Source organism: Peromyscus leucopus, chromosome 2 (genome assembly GCF_004664715.2).
Source record: "Peromyscus leucopus breed LL Stock chromosome 2, UCI_PerLeu_2.1, whole genome shotgun sequence".
NCBI lineage: Eukaryota > Metazoa > Chordata > Mammalia > Rodentia > Cricetidae > Peromyscus > Peromyscus leucopus.
In genome coordinates this window covers 53,148,278-53,169,587 of record NC_051064.1, presented here as the reverse complement: position 1 = coordinate 53,169,587, position 21,310 = coordinate 53,148,278, and the positions used below count along the sequence as shown (strand labels likewise).

The window sequence follows — 21,310 nt, the reverse complement described above, 5'->3', positions numbered from 1 at the left end:
ATCTTTGCCTAATTAAAATAATATTCCACAATATTTCCCCCTTGTTTAAATAAAAAGGGTTTTAACTTTAACATAGTAAAACTACATACAATAAGGACAGTTATCAAGTAAGAATTACATTTACAATATCCAGTCCATTTGTATTTGGCAAAATCATGAAAATACTCCATTATTTATCCTATTTTGGTGAGTTTAAAGTTTTGTACCTAATTTACCTTCTATCATAACTAAAAAAAAAAAAACTATAGCTACCTAGTCTTCAACTCCATCAAAGACCCCTCAAGGATATACTATTACCTGGGTAAACAGGAAGTACAGTTCAAGCCACTTTCAAAACTATAGAAATGACGATATCTAGCTGCCAGGACAGTCATCCAAGGTTCCTCTGCAATGTTGGAGCATCCATTTTCAGTCTACAGGCCTAGAATATCTGGCGCACTTTTCTGTGAAGCAGGAATTTTGAAGGACTGCCCTACCTTGTCTTGACCAAGTTCAGCAGTTGTCTTCTTTTGAGTCCTGCTTGTCCAATTTGGACAGCATTCTGTCAGCAGTCATGGCAAGGACAGTTTCTTTGCGCAGTGACTAAATTTGCCACAATGAAAGCAAACTCTCTATGGTGTTTCTTTGATGCCCATCATTCTTTCTGAAGTAAATTTGTGCTGCTAGGGACAGACATGTCTCACTGTCATGGAAAGTCTGAGGTTATTAAACATCTTAAATACCATATTCTGTAGGTCTCTGAAGTATTTGAAGACTATCTATCTAAACTATATTTGTTTAACCTTGAAAACATACCTAACATGACTACCAGTTTGATTACTATAGATGACTAACTACTCACCTGCATTTCTTCATTATACATTGCATTTTCAATGAGCTGCATAGGTACAATACCCCAAACAAGAGTAGAAACATAACATACAGTATAACAAAAAGAACTTTAAATTTGTATTAATATACTAAAATCCATACCAATGTAAAATATTTAAGGTTAATAATTGTCCTTTTATCCTATATTTCCTCTAAATGATGACAAGCATCCATAACCCACCAGATGACCAAAAACCACCTACCCCACCTCTTGGGAATGTGGGCATCATGTTCTCTAGACTGCTTCCTGTTGTCTGTGGGCAATGGCATCTTTAGGGAACCTGAGAAAATTGAGATAATGGTCAAGTCCTGGGAAAACTAGCCATAACATTTGTTGCAGTGTCTGCAATGGGAAAATGCAAGACTTATCTGCAGGCTTGGCTAGAAGAGTCTGAGAGGCTGAATCATCTGGGCCATCTGTTTTCATTGGTGTCTGGTCCCCTTGTTCTGAAAACACACAAACTTTCAAAGATAACACACATATCTGCATTAACACAAGTGTGAACTGTGTGTTGTACACAAGCCGGATGAAGATTTTTGTTTTATGTTTGAGCAGGTAAAATGTCACCTGTGTCATAGTTTTTCTAGGTTTATTTCTTTATGTCTGTAGCCAGGGTTTTCAGGGGGTCTTTCCGATCAAACCTGATTTCTATCAACCTTGAATGGCTCTGGCGGCTGGCCCTGCCCCCTCCTGGTCCATGAGAGATGAGCTCTAAGCCCTGAGAGCCATGTTTTTAAACCAGAAACTGCATTCAGTCGCCCCAGCTCTGGGATGCTCATTTCTGCATCCCTACCCAGCGCGCTGTTTCTACTTAACATGCTGGCCTTTTTCCCAGCTGTGTCAGGCCCTAGGTGGAAATTTGGGCCTCATGCTGGAATGCCAAATGTAGCAGGCTTTTTCTTTTGGGCCATCAACCAGCTCCCAAATCATGACACAGGGACTTAGTTAAGAATGCTCAGCCTTAGCCGGGCGGTGGTGGCGCACGCCTTTAATCCCAGCAGTCGGGAGGCAGAGCCAGGCGGATCTCTGTGAGTTCGAGGCCAGCCTGGGCTACCAAGTGAGTTCCAGGAAAGGCGCAAAGCTACACAGAGAAACCCTGTCTCGAAAAACCGAAGAAGGAGAAGAAGGAAGAAGAAGGAAGCAGCAGCAGCAGCTCAGGCTTAGCTTAGGCTCGTTTCTTGCTAGCTCTTATAATTTAATCTGTTTCTCTTCATCATACATTTTGCCTCAGGGCTTTTTACCTTCTTTCTTTCTCTCTTTCTTTCTTTTTCTGTGTATCTTGTTTTTGTTTTTATTTTTCAAGATAGGGTTTCTCTCTGTAACAGCCCTGGCTGTCCTGGAACTCACTCTGTAGACCAGACTGGCCTCGAACTCACAGAGATCTGCCTGCCCCTTCCTTCCAAGGGTGGGATTAAATGCCTGTGCCACCATGCCCGGCTCTTTCTGTATGTCTTACTTTCCTTCTGTCTCCATGGCTGGCTGGCAGCTGCCTGGCTTCTGACCCTGGGCATGCCCCTCTCCTTCTCCCTCATCCTCTTCTCCTCCTCTCTTGAGCCTAGATTTCTCATCCTACTTATTCTCTTTGCCTGTCAACCTTGCCTATCAACCCTGCCTATTCCTCTCCTGCCTAGCTATTGGCCATTGGGCTTTTTATTAAACCAATCAAATGCCTTAGGCAGGCAAGGTGAAACAAATGCAGTACATCTTTACATAGTTAAACAAATGCCACACACCTTCACATAGTTAAATATTCCATAGCATAAACAAATGTCACACTTTTCCTAGTTAAAGTATTATTCCATAACACTGTCCCGGAGCAAGAAAGAAATCACAGTCCTTGCCATACTTCCCTTGTGTGTTGTTTTCATTCCCTGAAAGCTGTAGGAAAGGAATCACAGGCAGAAGAATCTACAGTAACATTAAATGATTATTTACAGGGTGAAGGAACTAAAGAAAGGCCTTAAGTGTTGTGTTTCAGCCACTAGTCGGAATCGGACATCTGCAAACTCCTCTCCAAAACGAATTCAGAGCTCCCCTGTTGCCCTGCCCGGGGACAAGTGCTCCCCCAAAAAAGTTAAACTGGGGCTTCAGCAGTCACTTGCTGTGGCCCCAGGCCCAAGAGTTAAAGCCCACCCTTTGGCCAGCCACGCTCCCAATATCCCCTTTGCCTCTGGACCTAAAACCCCCAGCAAAGGGGGTAGCTCCCAAGGGAGTCCTGCCCCAGAGTGGGGCATGAAGGCCAGCCCTTGGAAAGGACCCAGGAGGTCTGGCCATTTGATCAAAAAGGGAGCAGAAGAGTCAGCACCATTGCGCCCCGAGAAAAGTCAGATTGGCAGCAAGACTGCCATTGGGTGGGAGAGCAGGGCCTCGGGCCCAAGAGAAGGCCTGCTCCGCGTCAGGCTGCCGGCCCGGGGCAGGAAGGTGCAGCCGGTGCAGCCGGTGCAGAAGCAGCTGCTGTCACGGGCTCAGCTCCCTGGCACCAGCCACCGCTTAGAAGCCAGTGGGGACAGCGAGGTGGGCACAGCTGCCAGGCTTGCCCCTGAAGCTTGGACAAACTCCCTTCCCCAGCAGAAGGAAAGGGAAGAGCACTTGCGATTCTACCACCAGCAGTTCCAGCAGCCACCACTGCTCAAGCAGAAGCTGAACTACCAACCACTGGAAAGGCTTTTGTGTCAGCACAGGCCCTCAGAAGGTCAGCTCCCGAGTGAGACCGTCTCTCCCATCCACTCTAACCCTGGGAGCCATGATGGAGCGCAGACGGAGGATCTGGACGACAGCGATTTCAGTGAGGATTCTTTCTCACACGTGCAGAGGGCCACCGTAGAGAAGGGTGGGCGCTCATTCTTCCTTCATCAGAGCAGCGAGCACAGCCCTGAGGAGCAGCGGGCAGAAAGGCAGCAGTGTTTGCGGTTCAGCTCGGAGACGGATGCTGAGCAGAGGCACCCAACTGACAGCTGGGTGTGTTCCAGGGACCCCATCATGCGCCACAGCAGAGGAGCGCTCCAGCAGAGCCACAGCCCAACTCAAGTGTGCTCAGACTGGAGCAAGGAGGAAGACTCTGCCTCCTCAGAGCCTTCTCCCAAGGACAGCGTGGCCCAGAAGCCTTCCTCCTCACAGGTAGATTTTGTGCATCCCCAAGAAATGGGTGGAGCTGAAGCCTTTGACATCAGACTGGAGGCCTTGAGAAATGAGATTCCTGGGCAGGCTGGGGGTAGCTTGCCATCCCCAGAAGATGGGCTGTCTTTCCCCTGTCCCACATTGCAGTTTCTGGATCCCCAGACCAAAGAGACAGAGTCTCCACACCACTGAGAGAAGTCAGTGAAGACAGAGTGGCTCGGGCACCAGGAACAGTCCAAGAGGACTCAGGAGAGCAGTTACATATGTGCTCTGCAGATGCTTCTGGACTCATGGCCCCTCTCACTCTGTCCCTCCTGGAGACCCCCAGTCAGGAGGACTCTCCTTCCTTGGAGCAGATTGTCCAGGACAGAGCTGGGCATGGCCTCATGGCTGAGATCGTAGGCCGGCCCGCAGTGGGACACACAGTATCACCTTACGGTCAAGAGGCCGCCTTGCCAGCATCCTCAGCAACTGCGCACCTGTGGCTGTCCTCATCTCCCCCTGACAATCGGCCCAGTGGTGATCTTCCAGCTCTGTCCCCGTCCCCCATCCATCAGCATTCAGCTGACAGACTGCCCAGTAGGGAGGCCTGCCCGAGCAGAAGGCCTGCACTCCTGCCCCAGGATCACGGCGAGCCGTACGATGATGACAAGGCTGAAGAGACTGACCTGAGGGGCTCCTTGTCGTTCCCAAGAAAGCCCTTCTCCGTCATACAGGCTGGGGTACCCTTTTCTACACCTTTGTTCACCTCATCTACAGGAAGGAACGATGTAGCGGATGGTCCTTGGGCCCAGGAGAGAAAACCTGCTGCAGAGTTTAGCTGGCAGGAGCGTGTTTCCTCCACAGACTCCAGCAAGCCCTCTTACAAGGACATCTTGTGGCTCAAGCGCAGGCCAATCTCAAGGTGCTTAGCATCAGACCCTCCTGGGGTCCCCAGCTGTTCTCCCAAGGCCTCAGGGACCCTCTGTCCACTTCCACTGGAGCAGGCACAGTAAGTTGGACTTTGTTCTTAAGGTTTAAGCCCCTTCAGCACCCCATGCCCTTTCCAGTTTGCTTGCTCTTCAGTGGGCAGACTTGGTGCTCCGTTGTGTTCTCTAGCTAGTCATTCAAGTCTGACCGGAGGTAGATATTCAGCTTTTAGCCCTGACCTGCTTTGGTCCTGGAGCCTCCATAAAGTAGAACTAAGAGCAGGCCTTGTACCAAATACACCAGCTGTTACAGCTGTAGAGCCTCTCTCAAGGAAGCCGTGGGAAACAGGCAGCTCCTAGGCAGCAGCTGAGGAAGCGGGGACAGCCAGAGAAGTGTGTCTCGTCCTGCATCTCGTGGGTACTCCCCAACCCCTTGACTAGCTCTGAAAGCAGAACAGAGGAGAAAGCAAGGAGTGGCCTGCCGGCCTCACCACACTGGGCAGAGGTAGCTCCTAGTGTAAAAATGAGGCTCAATTTCCAAAGGCTGCCCCTGAGTATGGGAAACCAGAAGGGTCAGTTCCTTCTACATGTTCCTAGGCAGGTGGTCATCCGTGCACACCAGGAACAGCTGGATGAAATGGCTGAGCTGGACTTCAAGGAGGAGACCTTAATGGCCCAGATGGAGTCTGATGTAAGTAGAGTAGCCACATGAGCTACTGACAGCTAGCTTGTGGTTGGTTTGATGGTCGTGTTTGCTGTGGTATTCATGACACACAGTTCTGCTGTTGTGTACTAACTGCTGAGGCCTTGTGGCCCTAGAGGGTCTGGGTAAGGTGGAGAACGGTGCTCCACTGCTCACCACCAAACTAAGTGCTTTCCAGCCTCTGTCCTTAGTCATTCTGCCTTCCTAAAGGTTTGTTGGGGGCTCCTCCCTGCGATGACTGTAGCAGTGATCATCTTGCTGCTTACAGCCTGCAGACCGGAAGCTTTGTGTGTAAGCACCCCTTTGCAGAATAGCCCCCACTTATAAAGTGTCAAGAATGAGGCCCCATCCCAAGCCATGGAAACTTCTAAGGTTTTCCCCTGGGAACAGGGACTTGGGTATTGAAATGTTCTTTCAAGAAGATGGACTAGGGGACTGGAGAGAAAGCCCAGCAGTTAACAGTGCTCATTGCCCTTGTAGAGGACCCAGGTTTGGTTCCTAGCACCCACAGGGTAACTCACAACCATCCAGAACTCCAGTCCCAGGAGATCTGACATCCTAAATTCCATGGGTATCACCAAGTATGTCACCATAGTATGTAGACAAAACATTCATACACATTAAAAAAAACTTTACATTAAAAAAAAAAAGACTAGAAAAGATAAGGGTCATCAAGAGAAAAACCTCCACTTGTCTTGTTTCTTAGGATTTTGAAGATTTCGTGACCCAGCTGGATGAAATCATGGCTTTGAAGTCCAAGTGCATCCAGACCCTAAGAAGCCAGCTACAGCTGTACCTCACCTGCCACAGGCCGGCTGCAGCCCCCAAGAGAACTGTGGTGTCCTAGAGGAAGGGCTCCCCCGGGTGGACACTGCTGTGCTCTCTGGAGCTGGAAGAGGCTCTGCCGGGGCCGTCCTGCAAACCATCACTCCCCGTCCTGCCTGCCTGCCTCACTCTAGCCATACATGGTCTTGGATGGCCACACCGCTCAGGGACAGACCTCAAATTACCTCACTTCCAACCATAGGGACTCCTGTAAGAAAGGGCCAGGCTGAAGACCTTCATGTCCCCTTCTATTTGGGGCTCAGAATATTTGTTTTGTTGACCTGTGTCTGTAGGAACCTATCTAGTCTAATAACTGCAGATGTTCCTAAGTTTGAGGATGAAATCGGGGTGTTCAGTGGTAATCTGGAGATCAGAGGTCAGAGGTTAGGGGCCACATGCTGAGTCAACAGCCTTATTACTGACTTGCGTGCCTGTCTTCAGACTACAGCATTGGTACCAGCCAGGCAGTCGGGTGAGCTCCTTCCTCCCCACCAGAGCATGGAGCTTTAGTTTTGGAAAATATAAACTGAACAACTCTTGATGCCTTAAGAGCACCAGGGTTGGGAATTGGGCTTTATGCTTCCAGTTCCCCTCCCTGAAACCCAGCTCTGAGATAGAGGGCTGACGGCAACACATTCTTCTCACTTGCTTCTCACTAAAACAGCAGGCCTAAGACAGTACCTGTAAGCCCTCCTAGTTTTTGTGGAAGAACCTAGCTCCTGTCTATGACTCCTCACTCCCAGTAGCTCTGAATTAGACAGGCTGGAGGATCTCAGGCAACTCCATTGCCTGGGCTTGAATCTTCCAGGACACCTGGGCCAGCCACACCCTTTGTGTGTAGTCAACACTACCTACTGCTACAGGAACAAACACCGTACTCTTAAAATGAATTCTTGCTATATTACCGTGTGTAGGCCAGATGTTATCAGGTACCCACAATCCTCTGCTGTTCCACTGCTGATTTAGCTAGACGAATTAGCCAATAAGTTCCATGGGTCCTCCTGTCCTGGAGCTCTCTGTGTAAGCAGTTCACAGAGATCCTCCTGCCTGCCTCTGCTCCCCATGTGCCGGGATGAAGGTGTCCGCCCTACACCCAGCTGCTCCAGGCTTTCTGCCCCAGCACTCGGCACCACCGCACTCCATTGCCCGAGCCACCTCCCCATGTCCTGTGTCACCTTCGCAGAGAACAGACTCCCAGAGTCCGCTGGTGTGGGAGGTCTCCCCGAGTTAACCTGAGGTTCATGTGTCACAGCCTGGGCCCAGAAGCCACTACCACCGGAATCTGAGGACTTTCTGAGGTTTTAGGAGTTATGTCTAGAAGGCCGAGATAAGCCTGGTATGGCGTTGCTCACTTGTCATCCCAGTGTTTGGGAGGCTGAGGCAGAATGAGGACTTGAAACCAACCTGGGCTGTAGTGAGACCTGGCTCTATTTAAAAGGCTCTAGAACAGGCCAGGCAGTGCTTGAACTAGCCACCAGAGGGCAGCCTGTTCCTAGCTTATGGCTGTACAGAGCCTCCTCACATGGCCACTAAAAACCAGAGACCATTCCCAGCCAATAGCCCCAAAAGGATGTGGGATTCTACTCCAGAACTAGAAACTTTAGGGATTAATTCTGGCAGCTACACCGGTGCCACTGAGAGCTGGGGAAGCACTTGAGCCTTGCTGTAGGAATGGTAGCATTCACAGGCAAAGGGACTTGTCATTTTTAAAAGACCTTGAAGCTTGTCTGCCCCTCCTCCACTTTGGCAAGAAGGCATATGCCCTTGGTCCAGAGACTGCACTAGATCAGTTTTAAAGAGATATTGTTTGGGTCTGTATCTGTAAACCAGAAATCCAGAGAAGGCAGTAGGGCCAGCTTCAGGTCCCACAGGCCTCCAGTGGGAAGAGTGTACTGAAATGAATTCTGCCACCTGCTGCCATCCTGAGTCAAGCCGTTTTTTGAAATAAAGAAGTTTAAGCAGCACAACGTACCTTTTAGGTTTTTATTAGTAGTTCTCTGAAGAATCAAAATAGTTAGCAAATTATTTTAGATTCAAGAGTGTGTTATATCTTTAATGGTGTCGAACATAATACAAACAAACCAGAGTGGTTTCTATGCCTAGATGTTACTCGTGTCGTCCTAAAGCAGGGCTGGTGGAGGCTGGTCAGGAACTGGGGGTTAGTGCTGAGTGACCAGTCGTGGCCTGTTTGCTCTCCAGCTCAGTGTGCTGAGAAGGGCCAGTCATCACTCAACCTGACAACAGCTTCCTAGCACAGGGGCTCCAATGCCCTGGGCAGTGGAGGGTTATGGTCTAAGCCAAAAGAAACAGTCTGGACAGGGACACATGGGAACCGCCTAGCAGAAGACTCTGCCCATGAGGAAAGTGCATCTTTGTACCGCAGAGACATTCCAGAACCAGTGTAACACCAAGGACTGCTGGGGAGGTGGCCCTGGAAGAACCCTTTCTGTATTCAGCTTGGGTTAGAGTTCAGTCTGCCTATGGTGTGGCAGAGAGGAAAGCATCTAGCCCCACACAGCAGCAGTCTGCCCCTCCTCTTCTTCCCACGCCTCTTGGGAGCCAGGCCAGATTTTGACTGAAGAAATGAGACCCCAGAAAGATCCAAGTATTCTTTCTGAAAGGCCAATGTGGGAAGGACACTTCTCAAAATACAGATATGTTTAATATTGAAGGAGCCAGCAGGGCATGTGTACGCCCAAGTCTTCCTACTCCCCCCCACCACCCCCCAGCTCAGGCCTGGGCTCACAGAGACTAGCAAACGTCATCTCCACACCTGACCTAACCCCCAAAGAAAATCTGGAAGCATGTCCCTTCTTCCCCACAAGTGAGCTGTGCCGGTTCTCCTGGGGGATGGTGGTGCTGAGGCAGGGCTGTGGCAGGGCCTGGTCTCAGCTGGCTCCAGCCCTGGCCATGAGGTCTTCCAAAGCATTGTCCTGGTCATTGTTGTGTAATAGCAAAACTTCCTTAATGTCCTTCAGTTCAAAGCCCATTTCCTTAAATTTGCTCATCAACTGAAGAAACTCCATCATCTATGGGATAAAGGAGAACACATTATAAAAAAGGGTCCAGACACACAGACCAGCTCAATGTAGAGGTACACTGCAGGTGGAGGATCTGTACCCTTCAACTAGAATCTCATGGGTCTTTCTTTAGTTCCCAAACAAGCAGAGGTGGGCTGTGAACTCACTGCTGACCTCAGTAAGAGTCCTACTGCCCACATGAATATTCCCACCAAGGCAAAGTATTGAACCCCTAAAGGTTGCTCTCTATGTAGAAAGGAAGGCAAAAATTCTAACAATGGCCCAAGCCACTCAAAGCCTGGCTTATAGCCCAACTCAATTTTCCTATCACTGGGATTCGACTCCATGCTTCATCTATACTAAGGTGGAACTCGTCTTGTCTGGGCGCAGGGGATTCTGTGTTTGACTGTTTCTGCCTGCAGTCACTGGAAAGGAAAGGATGGAGGGCCCAGGGAGAACACCAGACAGACAACTCCCGTGAATGCTAAAGTTCTTACCTTTTCTTCTGAACACTGGTGCATTTCCAGAGCCTCTTCCACTAAAAGAGGGTCAAAGCCCTTCTCACAAAGCTGTCCGTGTGCAAAGAGATAGTCGAGAATCTGAGAAAAGAAACAGTTTGAGCTGCCGCCACTCCTCTGTGCTAGGAGTTTTAGACCGTCTGTGTGAAGTCAGCTCCCTGTCCCTCCCCAGTCATCAGATGCCGGACAGTCATTCCTTGGTAAACAGACTGGCACACCCTTCTAGAAGTGACCAACTACTTCCCAAAGGAGGTGCTGTCACAGCTGACTCAACTCCCAGAACATCAACTCAACACTCAGGACAAGATGACAGTCCAATAAAAATACACAGTGCATGTCAGAAAAGGCCCCAAGGTTGAAGCCTATAATACACTATTCAGAACTTCCTGTACGGTCATGACCAGTTTCTGGAGGGAAGCCAGGAGTGGTAGCCTACACCTGTATGCTAGCACTCAAGGTGAAAACAAAGGACCATGAGTCCAGGGCCAGCCTCAGCTAGCTCAGTTCCAAGCAGCCTGGGCTACACAACTTTCTCTCAAAAGGAAAGAAAAAAGTCTAGATTGAGACATCTAACCATATGCTGGGGTGGGTGACGGCAGCAGCTCCAGTACCCACCCCAGGCTTTCTCCAAGCAGTCCCTAAAGAAGTGCTACTGCTGAACTTGGGGATTCCCTGATAATAGTCCAGGCCCCAACAAACCCAGAAGGGAGAAGGCTGGAGGTACAGCACTCCAGGACAGGCAGATCCCAAGCCTGACTGGAGGCCACCATGCTCTGCCACCCACCCATACCTTGCAGACCAACACCTCACCTGCTCGATATTCTCTCCTTTCTTCTTCATGGCTCTCAGGACACAGTCATATGAATAGCCCATGTTGACTACTGTCTCCACACACTGCCGCTCACTCGGAGACAGTGCCTGCAGTTCCAAATAGGCCTGGGGGCAGCTGGGCATGTTGGGCACTTGGGACACTGAGAAGTTTAGAGGGGTGACCTGGCAATAGAAAAACAAGATCAAAAACAAGATGAGCTGAGGCCCAGGTTACTGACCAGGCGTCGTGGGGTGAAAGAAGAGTACCAAGTACCAGACAAGAGGAAAGCTGGGAAGTGCCTCAGCCACTGGAGCCCTCACCCACAGCCCCTGCATGTGAGAAAGCAGACAGCACACGCTCCATGCCCTGATCCCCGTGACTTAAAAAGCAGTTCAGAGTTTGAGCCTACCTGCAGGATTAATGTTGGCGCAGGCTTTGCAGCTTCCTCTCTAGCATTCCATCAGTCCTGTATCTCAAAGTCCTTAAGGGTCATTCACTTCAAACCTCCCCTCTCTGGAACTGACTGTCCAAGTCTCCTCCTGCTTCTCACTGTCTGGGCTTCCCATGCACAGGATTTTGAGGGGACTTCCCTTGCCCCACACAACATGCTCTGCTTCATTCCCTGCTAATGCTGCTGTCCCCTGGAGCCAAGACAGGAGTATCTGGCACACTAGGCTGGACTTGTGGCCACAGTGTACTTTCACTGGCTACAAGCAGCTTGCTGCCTGCCACTGGGCCGCCCTAGTTCGCATCTGACTGGTCACATCTCATAGTGAAGCCTGGGGCACAAGGGCAGCTCGGCTCACTCTCGACCAAAGGACCCGTTCACCACGGGAACAAGATCAAAGGTGGTTCACGGTGGCTCAGCTCCCAGGAACCAGAGAAAAGACACCATAGTTTTCCTTATTTTCTTTTTCTATCAGGCAGAAAAGGTAATGAGTAGTCCTCTGTCCAATTCTGCTATAACCAGATGTTCTCAAACTCTCCCGAGGAAAGCCAGGAAGACCACAGGCCTGTAGACCAGCAGCTTCCATTGAAATGTCACCTCAAGCATACTCTAAGCAGCCCATTTCCAGGGGCTTCAGCAAGTTCCAGGAGCCATGGAAGAATAGGAGCTCCGCATAAACCAACCCAACCCCTTTGCAGACTCCAGATGATACGAGCCTTCTCAGGAGCGGGCTCTGTGTGGGCTCCAGAGCACCAGCTTCTGAAGAAGTGAAGGCAGCTCTCACATGAGCCCAGCTAGGAACCAGGACTATTCCAACATACGTGCCTCTCCCTTTACAATAGCCAGGCAGATGTCTGGGTTCGACACCAGCCCGGTCTACAGAGTGCGTTCAGGTACAGCCAAAGCTACACAGAGAAACCCTGTCTCAAAACAAAACAAAAATAATAACAAAAACATTTCTAGAAAGTCCTTTTGGAATATGTGCAGTCCTCTAATACATTGTGCTGTTGGAAATGTTATCTGTCCCCGTCAGGTAAATGTGGCTGCATGGACAGCCTGATAAAATTCTTTGATCTAGTATACTTCAGGGAACCTCGTCTTTGGGAATCCTAATGCTAACCTAGGGGCTGGAGAGCGGCTCAGTGTTAAGAGCACTTGCTGCTCTTGCGGATCTGAGTTCGGTTCCCAGCACCCACATGGTGGCTCACAACTGTCCATAACTCCAGATCCTTCTGAACTCCGCAGATACCAGGCATGCATATAACATACAAACATATGTAAGCAAAACACTCATACACATAAATCTATAAAAAAAATGTAAGCTTGTATTTATATAATCATCATTTCAACATCATTTGTAATAAACATTGGAAACAATGTAAATAGGCAACAGGGTATTATAATAAAGTCATATAACTATTAGGTAGTTTTGGTTGTTTTTGTTTTACTGAAGATTTATTTATTTTATATATATAAGTGCTCTATCAACTTTATGCCAAAAGAGAGCATCAGATCCCATTATAGATGGCTGTGAGCCACCTTGTGTTGCTGGGAATTGAACTCAGGTCCTCTGGAAGAGCAGTCAGTGCTCTTCACCACCGAGCCATCTCTCCAGCCCCAGTTTTTGTTTTAAAGATGGGATCTCATTATGTAGGCCTAGAATTCCCTGTGTAAACCAATTTGGCCTTGAACTCACGAGATCTGTCTGCCTCTGCTTCCGGTGTGTTCCAATTAAAGGCATATACCACCATGCCATGCCCAAACCAAAAGGTTTTTCGATTTTTATATGTGTGTGTGTGTGTGTGTGTGTGTGTGTGTATATATATGCTTGCCTGCATCTATGTATGTATACCATGAGCACGCCTGGTGACTGCAAAGTCCAGAACATGTCATGAGACATGGTTATTAGCCATCACGCAGGTCCTGGGAACCAAACCTGGGTCCTCTGTAAGGGCAGCAATAACTCTTAACCACTGAGCCAGCTCTCCAGCTCAATGCATAGGCTCTTAAAAGCTAGGATGGAGGGAAGCATCCTTTCTTTTTTAAGTATTAGGACTGAGAATACTTCCTGAACAGAGATACATGAATGTCTCCTTCACATAATGTTTTATTAATCAAACAGGCACCATACTAAGGATACCCTATATGGATAATGTTTAAAAGGATCCCTTATTACTGGAGGCTTAGGAAGGAGGAGGATCCTGAAGTCAGGGACAGCCTGGACTACACAGCAAGACTATCTCCAAAAAGTAAAAAAGAATCCCTTGTCAAAATTACTAACAGAGTGTTTCAAATCATTCATCAAGATTCTACTGCATGATTATGATTACTATGGGTACAATTCTGTGTATGTGTGGTGCAATACTAACTCAGATACAACACCGTTACTGCATTTAGACAGTCTTTTCTCATTAGGAATTCTTTCAATAAAGAGATAAAATGTACTTACTGACAAGCATAAAATGTGATTTTAATTTTTTTTTTTAAGATTTATTTATTATGTATACTGCATGAATGACTGCAGGCCAGAAGAGGGCGCCAGATCTCATCACAGATGGTTGTGAGCCACCATGTGGTTGCTGGGAATTGAACTCGGGACCTCTGGGAGAGCAGTCAATGCACCTAACCTCTAAGCCATCTCTCCAGATCGTGATTTTAATTTTTCATATTCAGTGACTAAAAACTGGGCTACCCCTCAGCTTGTGGAGACCGAGAAGGGCCGCCCAACCCACTAACTGGTAAGACAAGCAACAGTAAATTTCAAACTCTCCAGAGACTGAAGGAGGGAGGGCTCGAAAGCCTCTGCAGGTGCAGGTGGAGATGCACGACGCAGCCTCAGAACAGTAATTCTGCAATGGCAGAACCTGTGGATCAGAGGCTGGCACAGCTCAGCACCTGTGCTCTTGAAGAGGATTTGGGTTTGTGTCCCAGGGCCCACATGGCTGCTACACTGTCTTTATCTCCGGTTCCCAGGAATCCAGCATACTCTGACTTCCTCAGGCACACACAGGGTGCACATATATACATGCAGGCAAACGATCATTAAAAAAAAATAAAGCAATCTTGAGACACAGAGAGAGGGGGATGGGGGGAGGAAAGAAAAGGTCTGGAGATGGCACTTGCCACCAAGCCTGACTACCTGAATTTGACCCCCAGAAATCATATTGTAGAAGGATAGAACCAGCTCCCACAAGCTGTCTTCTGACCTCTACAGCCACACACTCACAAAATAAATGTGATAAAAATTTACAAAAACAACCAGGCAGTGGTGGCGCACACCTTTAATCCCAGCACTCGGGAGGCAGAGGCAGGCGGATGTCTGTGAGTTGAGTCCAGCCTGGTCTACAGAGTGAGATCCAGGACAGCCAGAGATACACAGAGAAACCCTGTCTCAAAAAAACAAAACAATTATAAAAATGTTTTAAAATACAAGAAATTATACAAGGTTGTGACTGTAACTAAACTGCAGAGCACTTCGCATGCTGAGAGCCCTGGGCTGGACCCTAGCAGATCTGTGATCCCAGCACTGAGGCACAGAACAAGGTTCAGAAGTTCAAGGCCAAACTCAGCCACAAAGCCAGTTTGAGGCCAACCTAGGACCTATGAAACCTTGCCAAAACAAAAGCAAAACACTACAAAAACTTCCACTACAGGTTAGGAGAAACAAGGAAACGAAGTCAGAGGAGAAAGCCATCTTGGTGGCGCGCATCTGCAATCGCAGCATTCAGGGGGCTGAGGTGGAGGTGGCACAGTTGGGAAGGGCCTTCCGACCAGGATGAGCTCTCAGATGCCTAGCACACCTGTAACCCTGGGCTGGGGAGGCTGGCCACAGGCCTGTCCTCATCAGCAACCTTCCTGGACAGGAGAAAGTGACTGAAGATAGCCGACACCAACTTCTGTCCTCCATGTAAACATGAGAGTGCGCGCACGAACCAACGCACGCACGCACGCACGCACGCACGCACGCACGGGCGTTCCAGTAGTAGTGGTGCACACTTTTAATCCTAGCTCTTGGGAGGCAAAGTCCTCTGTGTGGAGGTCAGAGAACAGCTCTGGAGCCTGGTCTCTCTCTCCACCTTTCCTTGGCTTCTGGGACTCTGGCTTAGCCTGTCAGGCTTGCATGGGAAGTGCCTTTTGCTAGGCATGGTGGAGTGTGCGTGCAGTCCCACTAATCAGAAGGAAGAGGCACACCTGAGTTCATGAGTTGTTGTTATCTCCTCCATTCACTCCTTTTGTTTGTGGTTTCATGTCTTCTTCCTTTTTTTTTTTTTTTTTTTTTTTTTTTTTTTTTTTTGAGGCAGGGATGTGCATATAGTACTGGCTGGCTTGAAACTCTGTAGACCAGGCTGGCCTAGACCTTACAGAGATCCATCTGCCTCTGCCTCCCAAGTGCCAGGATTAAAGGTGTGCACCACCAGCAGCAGCAGCAGCAATTTACAAGACAAACATATATAACCTCAGCACTCAGGAGGTATAAGGAGAAGTGCCCTCAAGTTCCAGGCAGCCAGGGCTGATCAAAAAACCAGAGGGCAGCAAAAAAAAAAAAAAAAAACTGTAAAGACAACTGGTGCTCTTCTTTTTTTATTTGCTGGCTGGTGAAGTGGAAAGTGATCTCCTGAGGAAACTTCAGGTGGAAGGCGCTTGAGTGTGAGTATGTAAACCAGATCAAAGGCCCACTCAAAATGAGCCTTACTCAAAAGCAGAACAAGGCTCCTGAAGGATTCAGAGGCAGTTCTATACTAGCCTAAGAATAAGTTAAGAGTTCCTTAACTTCTAATGTTATTTTGTTTATATGAACAGTAAACCATGGAATCAAAACCTGAACAATGAGAAGGAACAGCCACCTAGCCTGGTGGTGGTACACACCTCTGATCCAGCACTCGGGAGGCAGAGGCAGGTGGATCTCTGTGACTTTGAGGTCAGCCTAGTCTACAGAGCGAGTTCCAGGACAGCCAGAGCTACACAGATAAACCCTGTCTCAAAAAACCGGGGGGGGGGGGGGGGGCATCTAAGACAGCAAGAGCCTGACTCCAGGTCAGTTCTCCTAAAGTTCCCATTTGAGGGGGCGCACTATGATCCTGGAGAGAAATTCTTCTCTCATTGAGAGCTCCCAAACCTCATACTACAAAGGCCTAGATGGGAACCAGGCTTCGTTCCCAAGGAAATGATCATAACCTCCTTAAAGAAACAGCAGAACCCCAGCTGTTCATACCTATGAACTGAAAGCAGTGAGTTCACCAAGACAGACCTCTCCTGACCCTGAGATGACACCACAATCAAGGCTGGGCAAACCTGACCAGTGTTCTAGTTGAGAAAAGGCCAAGCTGTTAGTCTTCTGGGTTTGGTCTCTGAGGGGTTCATCTAAATGAGGCAGGGACTGGCTGAGCAACTCCCTTCGTTCCAGGGTGCTTTTCATTTACCTAATGCATCTAGTACGTCATGAAAAGGAATACAGTGCTGACCAGAGACCGGCAAATGCCTGGGAGGAATCAGGATCCAGCCCACTCCAAGGAGAAACAAGGATGCTCAGCAGTCTGTCAAGTTTCCCTGGGCCAAGGCCCTACACGTTTATAAGCCGGGAGCTCTGACAGTGGAGGCGCTTGCTCACACCATCATTCACACAAGTGCTGCTGCTGCTGGGAAGGTGCACTAGGAAGGCTAGCCAGCTTTCATCTTTCTACTGGCTAACAGTGCTTACTGTGGTCTCATACCAATGCAACCAGGCTCCTTCCTGGCTCTAAACAGTCTCTTCCACGCTGTCATTTAAAAACATCTATGAGCTAGTATAGCGAGCAACTTTGGGACTTCTAACATTTATACAGCCCAGGATACGGAAATGTTGTTCTGGGGCAGAAACACACATCAACAGCTGAGCTTATACTACCTGACAAAGAAACTGCCCTGCTTTTGTGTAGCAAAATCAGATTTTCTGCTAAAGGTGGCGGTGCACGCCTTCAATCCCAGCACTCAGGAGGCAGAGATGGGTGAACTTACAGGTCTCTGTACATTTCGAGGCCAGCCTGGTCCACAAAGTGAGTTCCAGGACAGCCAAGGGTACACAGAGAAACCCTGTCTCGAAAAACAAAACCAAACAATCTAGATTTTCTTCAGGCTGAGAAAAGGTGTCCTCTTTTTATCAATCCATCCTAATACAACCTTTGACCCTTCCTTTCAAGCCTGCACACAATTATAATCCACAGATCTTAAAGGACAGATTTCTACCAGTTACTAGTGACCATTTGGTCTGAAGAAATGTAAATCCTAAAGAGTCATGTTATGATTAAAAAAACAAAAACAGGGAACAATGAGACTGGGGAAGCTAGGAGAAAGGAACATCTGCAAAAAAAATTGGGTCTAGAGAGACAACAGACAGACAGCCAGGCACAGGGGCGCACACCTGTGATCCCACACCACAAGGTGGAGGTAGGAGATCCAGACTACACACTAAGACCCTGTCTCAACTAAAACCACCAACACAACAAAAACAAAAACCTATTAAGACATATCAGCATAAAAAAGAACCAGGATTAGACAGAGAAATCCATTCCCAAGGGCTGTGTTATCTCCTATATTTGCAAAGAAAAAGGTCTTAAAGATGTAGGGAGGTGACCATTAACGATGTTTAGGTGGGGGTGTAGGACAGTGGCAGAGTGCTTGTCTACCATGGCAATGCCCTGGGTTTGATCCCTGGCACCAAAGAACCACCAAAAATAAATAAATATCCAAGCTGAGTTCACAAGTAAGAATTGTTCAAAAGACCAGCCCTCAGGAAAACAACCAGAATTCTACCCATCAGATAACAAAGCCACTCTACAGGGCCCCATCAAACACTAAGCCTTGTGGGAGACCTTTGCTAAATGGGACCGTAAATTAGGACTGAAAACTTACTGTAGGGCATGTATTTGGAGGTGATGATTCTTCTGTACACACAGACAAGACAGAGAGGGAAGGCATCTGGGAAGATGTCAGGGTTGGCACCTCGGTGCCACTGTTTAAGTTCAAAGCTGAAAGCCCAAGAGTGTGGTCCCCATTGAGCTCACGGGCACTGCTTTGGGTGGCAGGCTTTAGGAAATTCCGGGGTGTGCCACTTCGGAGGCAGGAGGTGCTATGGAAAGTGCTCGCAAGCTTGACTGTCTTCTGACTGCTGTCCTCAGAGTCAAGTTTGGGGAAGGACAGAGACTTGATATTGCTTACTGTAGGGAGAGGGGGAAGGGACACTTTGGAAGACAGCGACATCTTTTCACAGTTGCCCAACTGTGGTAAGGTTATAAAGCCATTGGGTTTATGAAGAGGCTTGAAATCTAAGGTTGCCTGCTCCAAGGACGCCAAGACCTCCTCATCCTGTAACACAGACCCTGAGCTTCCTCTGGGTGAGTTACTGTCCAGCAACTGAGCCATTATGGGTCCAGTGGTTCCTACCAGAATGTTTCTCAGCTCTTCCTTCTCGTCGATGGTTTTTAACTCCAGATTATCAAATGGGTCCTCTTCACACTCAAAGTCAGCAGGATTGAAATCTGCCTTTGTGTGGGGTGGGCTGAGAACTTTCTGCTTTGTGGCACTACTGCTGACCCGAGTTGGAGTGAGGATGCTGTTGTGCTGTAAGCTGGCGAGGATGGGGTTAATCGGAGGCGGCATTGTGGCTGCACTGTGAGTCTTGGAGAAGCTCATTTTGCTGTCACCCTCTGGGCCACTCTTAGAATTCACTTTAGCTTCCACATCCTCAGCCTTCCGCTCCGCATCTCGCTGAGCTTCTTGGATTAGCTTAATATCTTCAGCCCACTCAATGGTTTTCTTTTCCAAGGAGAAGTCATACTGCAGAGATACAGCAGAGAGAGGAGCTGTGAGCCCAGCGGCTGCTCTCCCCTCCCCAACTTAGTCCTGTGTTCAGGGAAGCAGGCAGCTCGTCAGCACATGGCTGAGCCTCCTGAGGACACCAACAACTGCACTGTGCAAACCATGCTCCCAGATTATTCTATACACTAGGCCTACACACCAGACCAATTGAGTTTGTCCCATCCTTTGTCCTCTTCCCTTTGGCTTATCCCCTTCTTAAATGTACATGGCTGGAGGAAGGGGTTAGCCACCCACTCAAGGACGGCCCAGTTGTTCTTCTAAAATCATATGTCACCTCTATCAGTCGTCTACTGGTGCACACCTGTAAGCACATGTACTTAACGTGCAAACTAACACTTCCTTCTATGGGCAGCGACCCCACAGAGCACCTCTGGGTCTCTAATATATATATGTATATCACAATGTTCTACATAGATTCCCATGCTCAATAATGGCAGCACCTAACATTGAATGAATTTACTGTTTTGCTTTGTTTGTTTGTTTTAGCAGAACTAGGGGCCCGAACCCAGGGCCTTGTACATGGGAAGAGCTCTCCCATCAGCCCATGTGCACCTTTCATGGGCTGACTCTCTAAATTAGCTAAAAACCCCTTAGTAATTATTATTATCCCTACTTTACAGGAGTTTATGCTACACAATCATAAAGCCAGGAAATCCTGGAGCCTGGATCTGAAGCCAGGTAGTCTGGCCAGATTCTACTTTTTTTTTTTTTTTTGGTTTTTCGAGTAGATTCTATGTTCTTAATCCACAGACTGTAATGAATAGACCGCAGTCAAAATGCATGGAGACCTGGTGCTCAGTTCAGCAGTACACACGATAAAATTGGAAGGAGATTAGGATGGTCCTGCACAGAAGGACATACCAAACCATGAAGCAGCCCGTACTTTCCAGATGAATGTGGGGTCACTGGGCCCTTTGATCTGCTGTCTGTTCCTCTTTCTGAGTTATACTCAATAAGTCTCCTTCCAAAACAGAAAAGGAGGAGGAAGCAGAAGCCACACATGATGGCCCATGGGGAAGACGGGGGCAGGAGGATCACAATTTGAGGTCAGGCTGGACTACTAGACATTGAGAGGAGGAGACAGGAGAGAGAAACCTAGATATGAGTCTGGAGTAACCTCTCAGTGGCAGAGGCTATGAAGGCCCTGGGAAGGTGGCTATCTCTAAGATTTTAAAGAATATCCCAGGATTTGGGAAGTGGAAGCAGGAGGATCAGGAGTTCAAGGACAGTTGAGCTCTTTGAAATCCTATTAAAATACACAAATTTCATGGTTCCTTAGTAAAACGTTAAAATGTAGCCCAACTTATAAAATTCTCATCGCCACACTTAAATGCTGAGATATCACTCTAGAACAGAAAAACCTAACAGAGAATGATGGTCACGGCAGAGCCTTCAGCCCAAACACTCCCGCGGCTGTGCTCTGGAGAGGTGGGCTTGGAGTGGGGAGGGCACTGTGTTTTCTGTCTACCCTGAGCAGAAAGCGGCGAGAGGCAAGGGCTCTGCAGAGCTTCTGACTGGAGGAACTCAACGTCGTTCCTCTCTTTCGATTGTATGACAGCCGCTTTTCCCACTGCTGTGCCAAATCCCGACAAGAGAAACCTATGGAAGAAAGTTTGTTTGGGCTCACAGTGAGGGCAGGCACAGTGGCAGGAGCGTCACACAGCTGGTCTCACTGCACCTGTGGTGAGATGGCAGACACACAAATGCCAGTACTCTACTCGGCTAGCTGTACCTTTTCATTTAGTCCAGGCCCCAGCACAGGGGACGGAAGCACCCACACATCCAGGGCCAGTCTTCCTGCCTCAGTTACCTAACCTAGATAATCCCTCACAGGCGTTCCTAGAGGCTTGTCTCCTCAATGCTTGTAGACCCTGTGACAGTCATGGACTCCCACAGATCCCACTGAGCAGTCTAGGCTATACTAAAACTTACGTGGTGCTCAATCTTAGCCTCACCCTAAGGTTAAGGTTAAAGATGTGTACATACTCATGGAGGAAAACCAGCCTCCAATAAACAGACTTCCCCTGCCCATAAGCCCAAGTCTCTTAAATTTTCACTCTAAGAATAATTAGAAATATCTTCTCTTTTCTAGAACAATCTAAGATTCTGGTTTGTTTCGTTTGTCATTGTTCTGGTGATTGAGGCAGAATTGCAAGTATGTAGCCCAGGCTGGCCTCAACCTCACAATACAGCCAACGACCCTCCTGCCTTCATCTCCCCAGTTGAGATCACAGG

At 48.3% G+C, this 21,310-nt stretch overlaps 2 protein-coding genes across 4 annotated transcripts in view; one reads left to right on the top strand and one right to left on the bottom strand.

Moving 5' to 3' along the window:
* Positions 1-8,388, top strand: part of Kif24 (kinesin family member 24) — a 43,668-nt gene extending 35,280 nt beyond the window's left edge. Inside the window, 4 exon segments of the mRNA XM_028884027.2 lie at positions 2,809-4,115; positions 4,118-4,979; positions 5,494-5,587; positions 6,306-8,388. Of these exon segments, the coding sequence (XP_028739860.1) occupies positions 2,809-4,115; positions 4,118-4,979; positions 5,494-5,587; positions 6,306-6,446 (2,404 nt within the window). The 3' untranslated portion in view covers positions 6,447-8,388.
* Positions 8,389-8,393: 5 nt separating this feature from the next.
* The window catches only part of Ubap1 (ubiquitin associated protein 1), a 54,564-nt gene continuing 41,647 nt past the window's right edge, over positions 8,394-21,310 (bottom strand). For 2 of the 3 annotated variants that reach the window (XM_028884028.1, XM_037202518.1), the window contains 4 exons: positions 18,110-19,033; positions 10,773-10,955; positions 9,942-10,043; positions 8,394-9,453 (listed from right to left, as the gene is read on the bottom strand). In XM_028884028.1, the coding sequence (XP_028739861.1) occupies positions 9,313-9,453; positions 9,942-10,043; positions 10,773-10,955; positions 18,110-19,033 (1,350 nt within the window). In that variant the 3' untranslated portion in view covers positions 8,394-9,312. The remainder of the gene's footprint in view (positions 9,454-9,941; positions 10,044-10,772; positions 10,956-18,109; positions 19,034-21,310) is intronic. The other variant, XM_028884030.1, reaches the window with a different exon arrangement.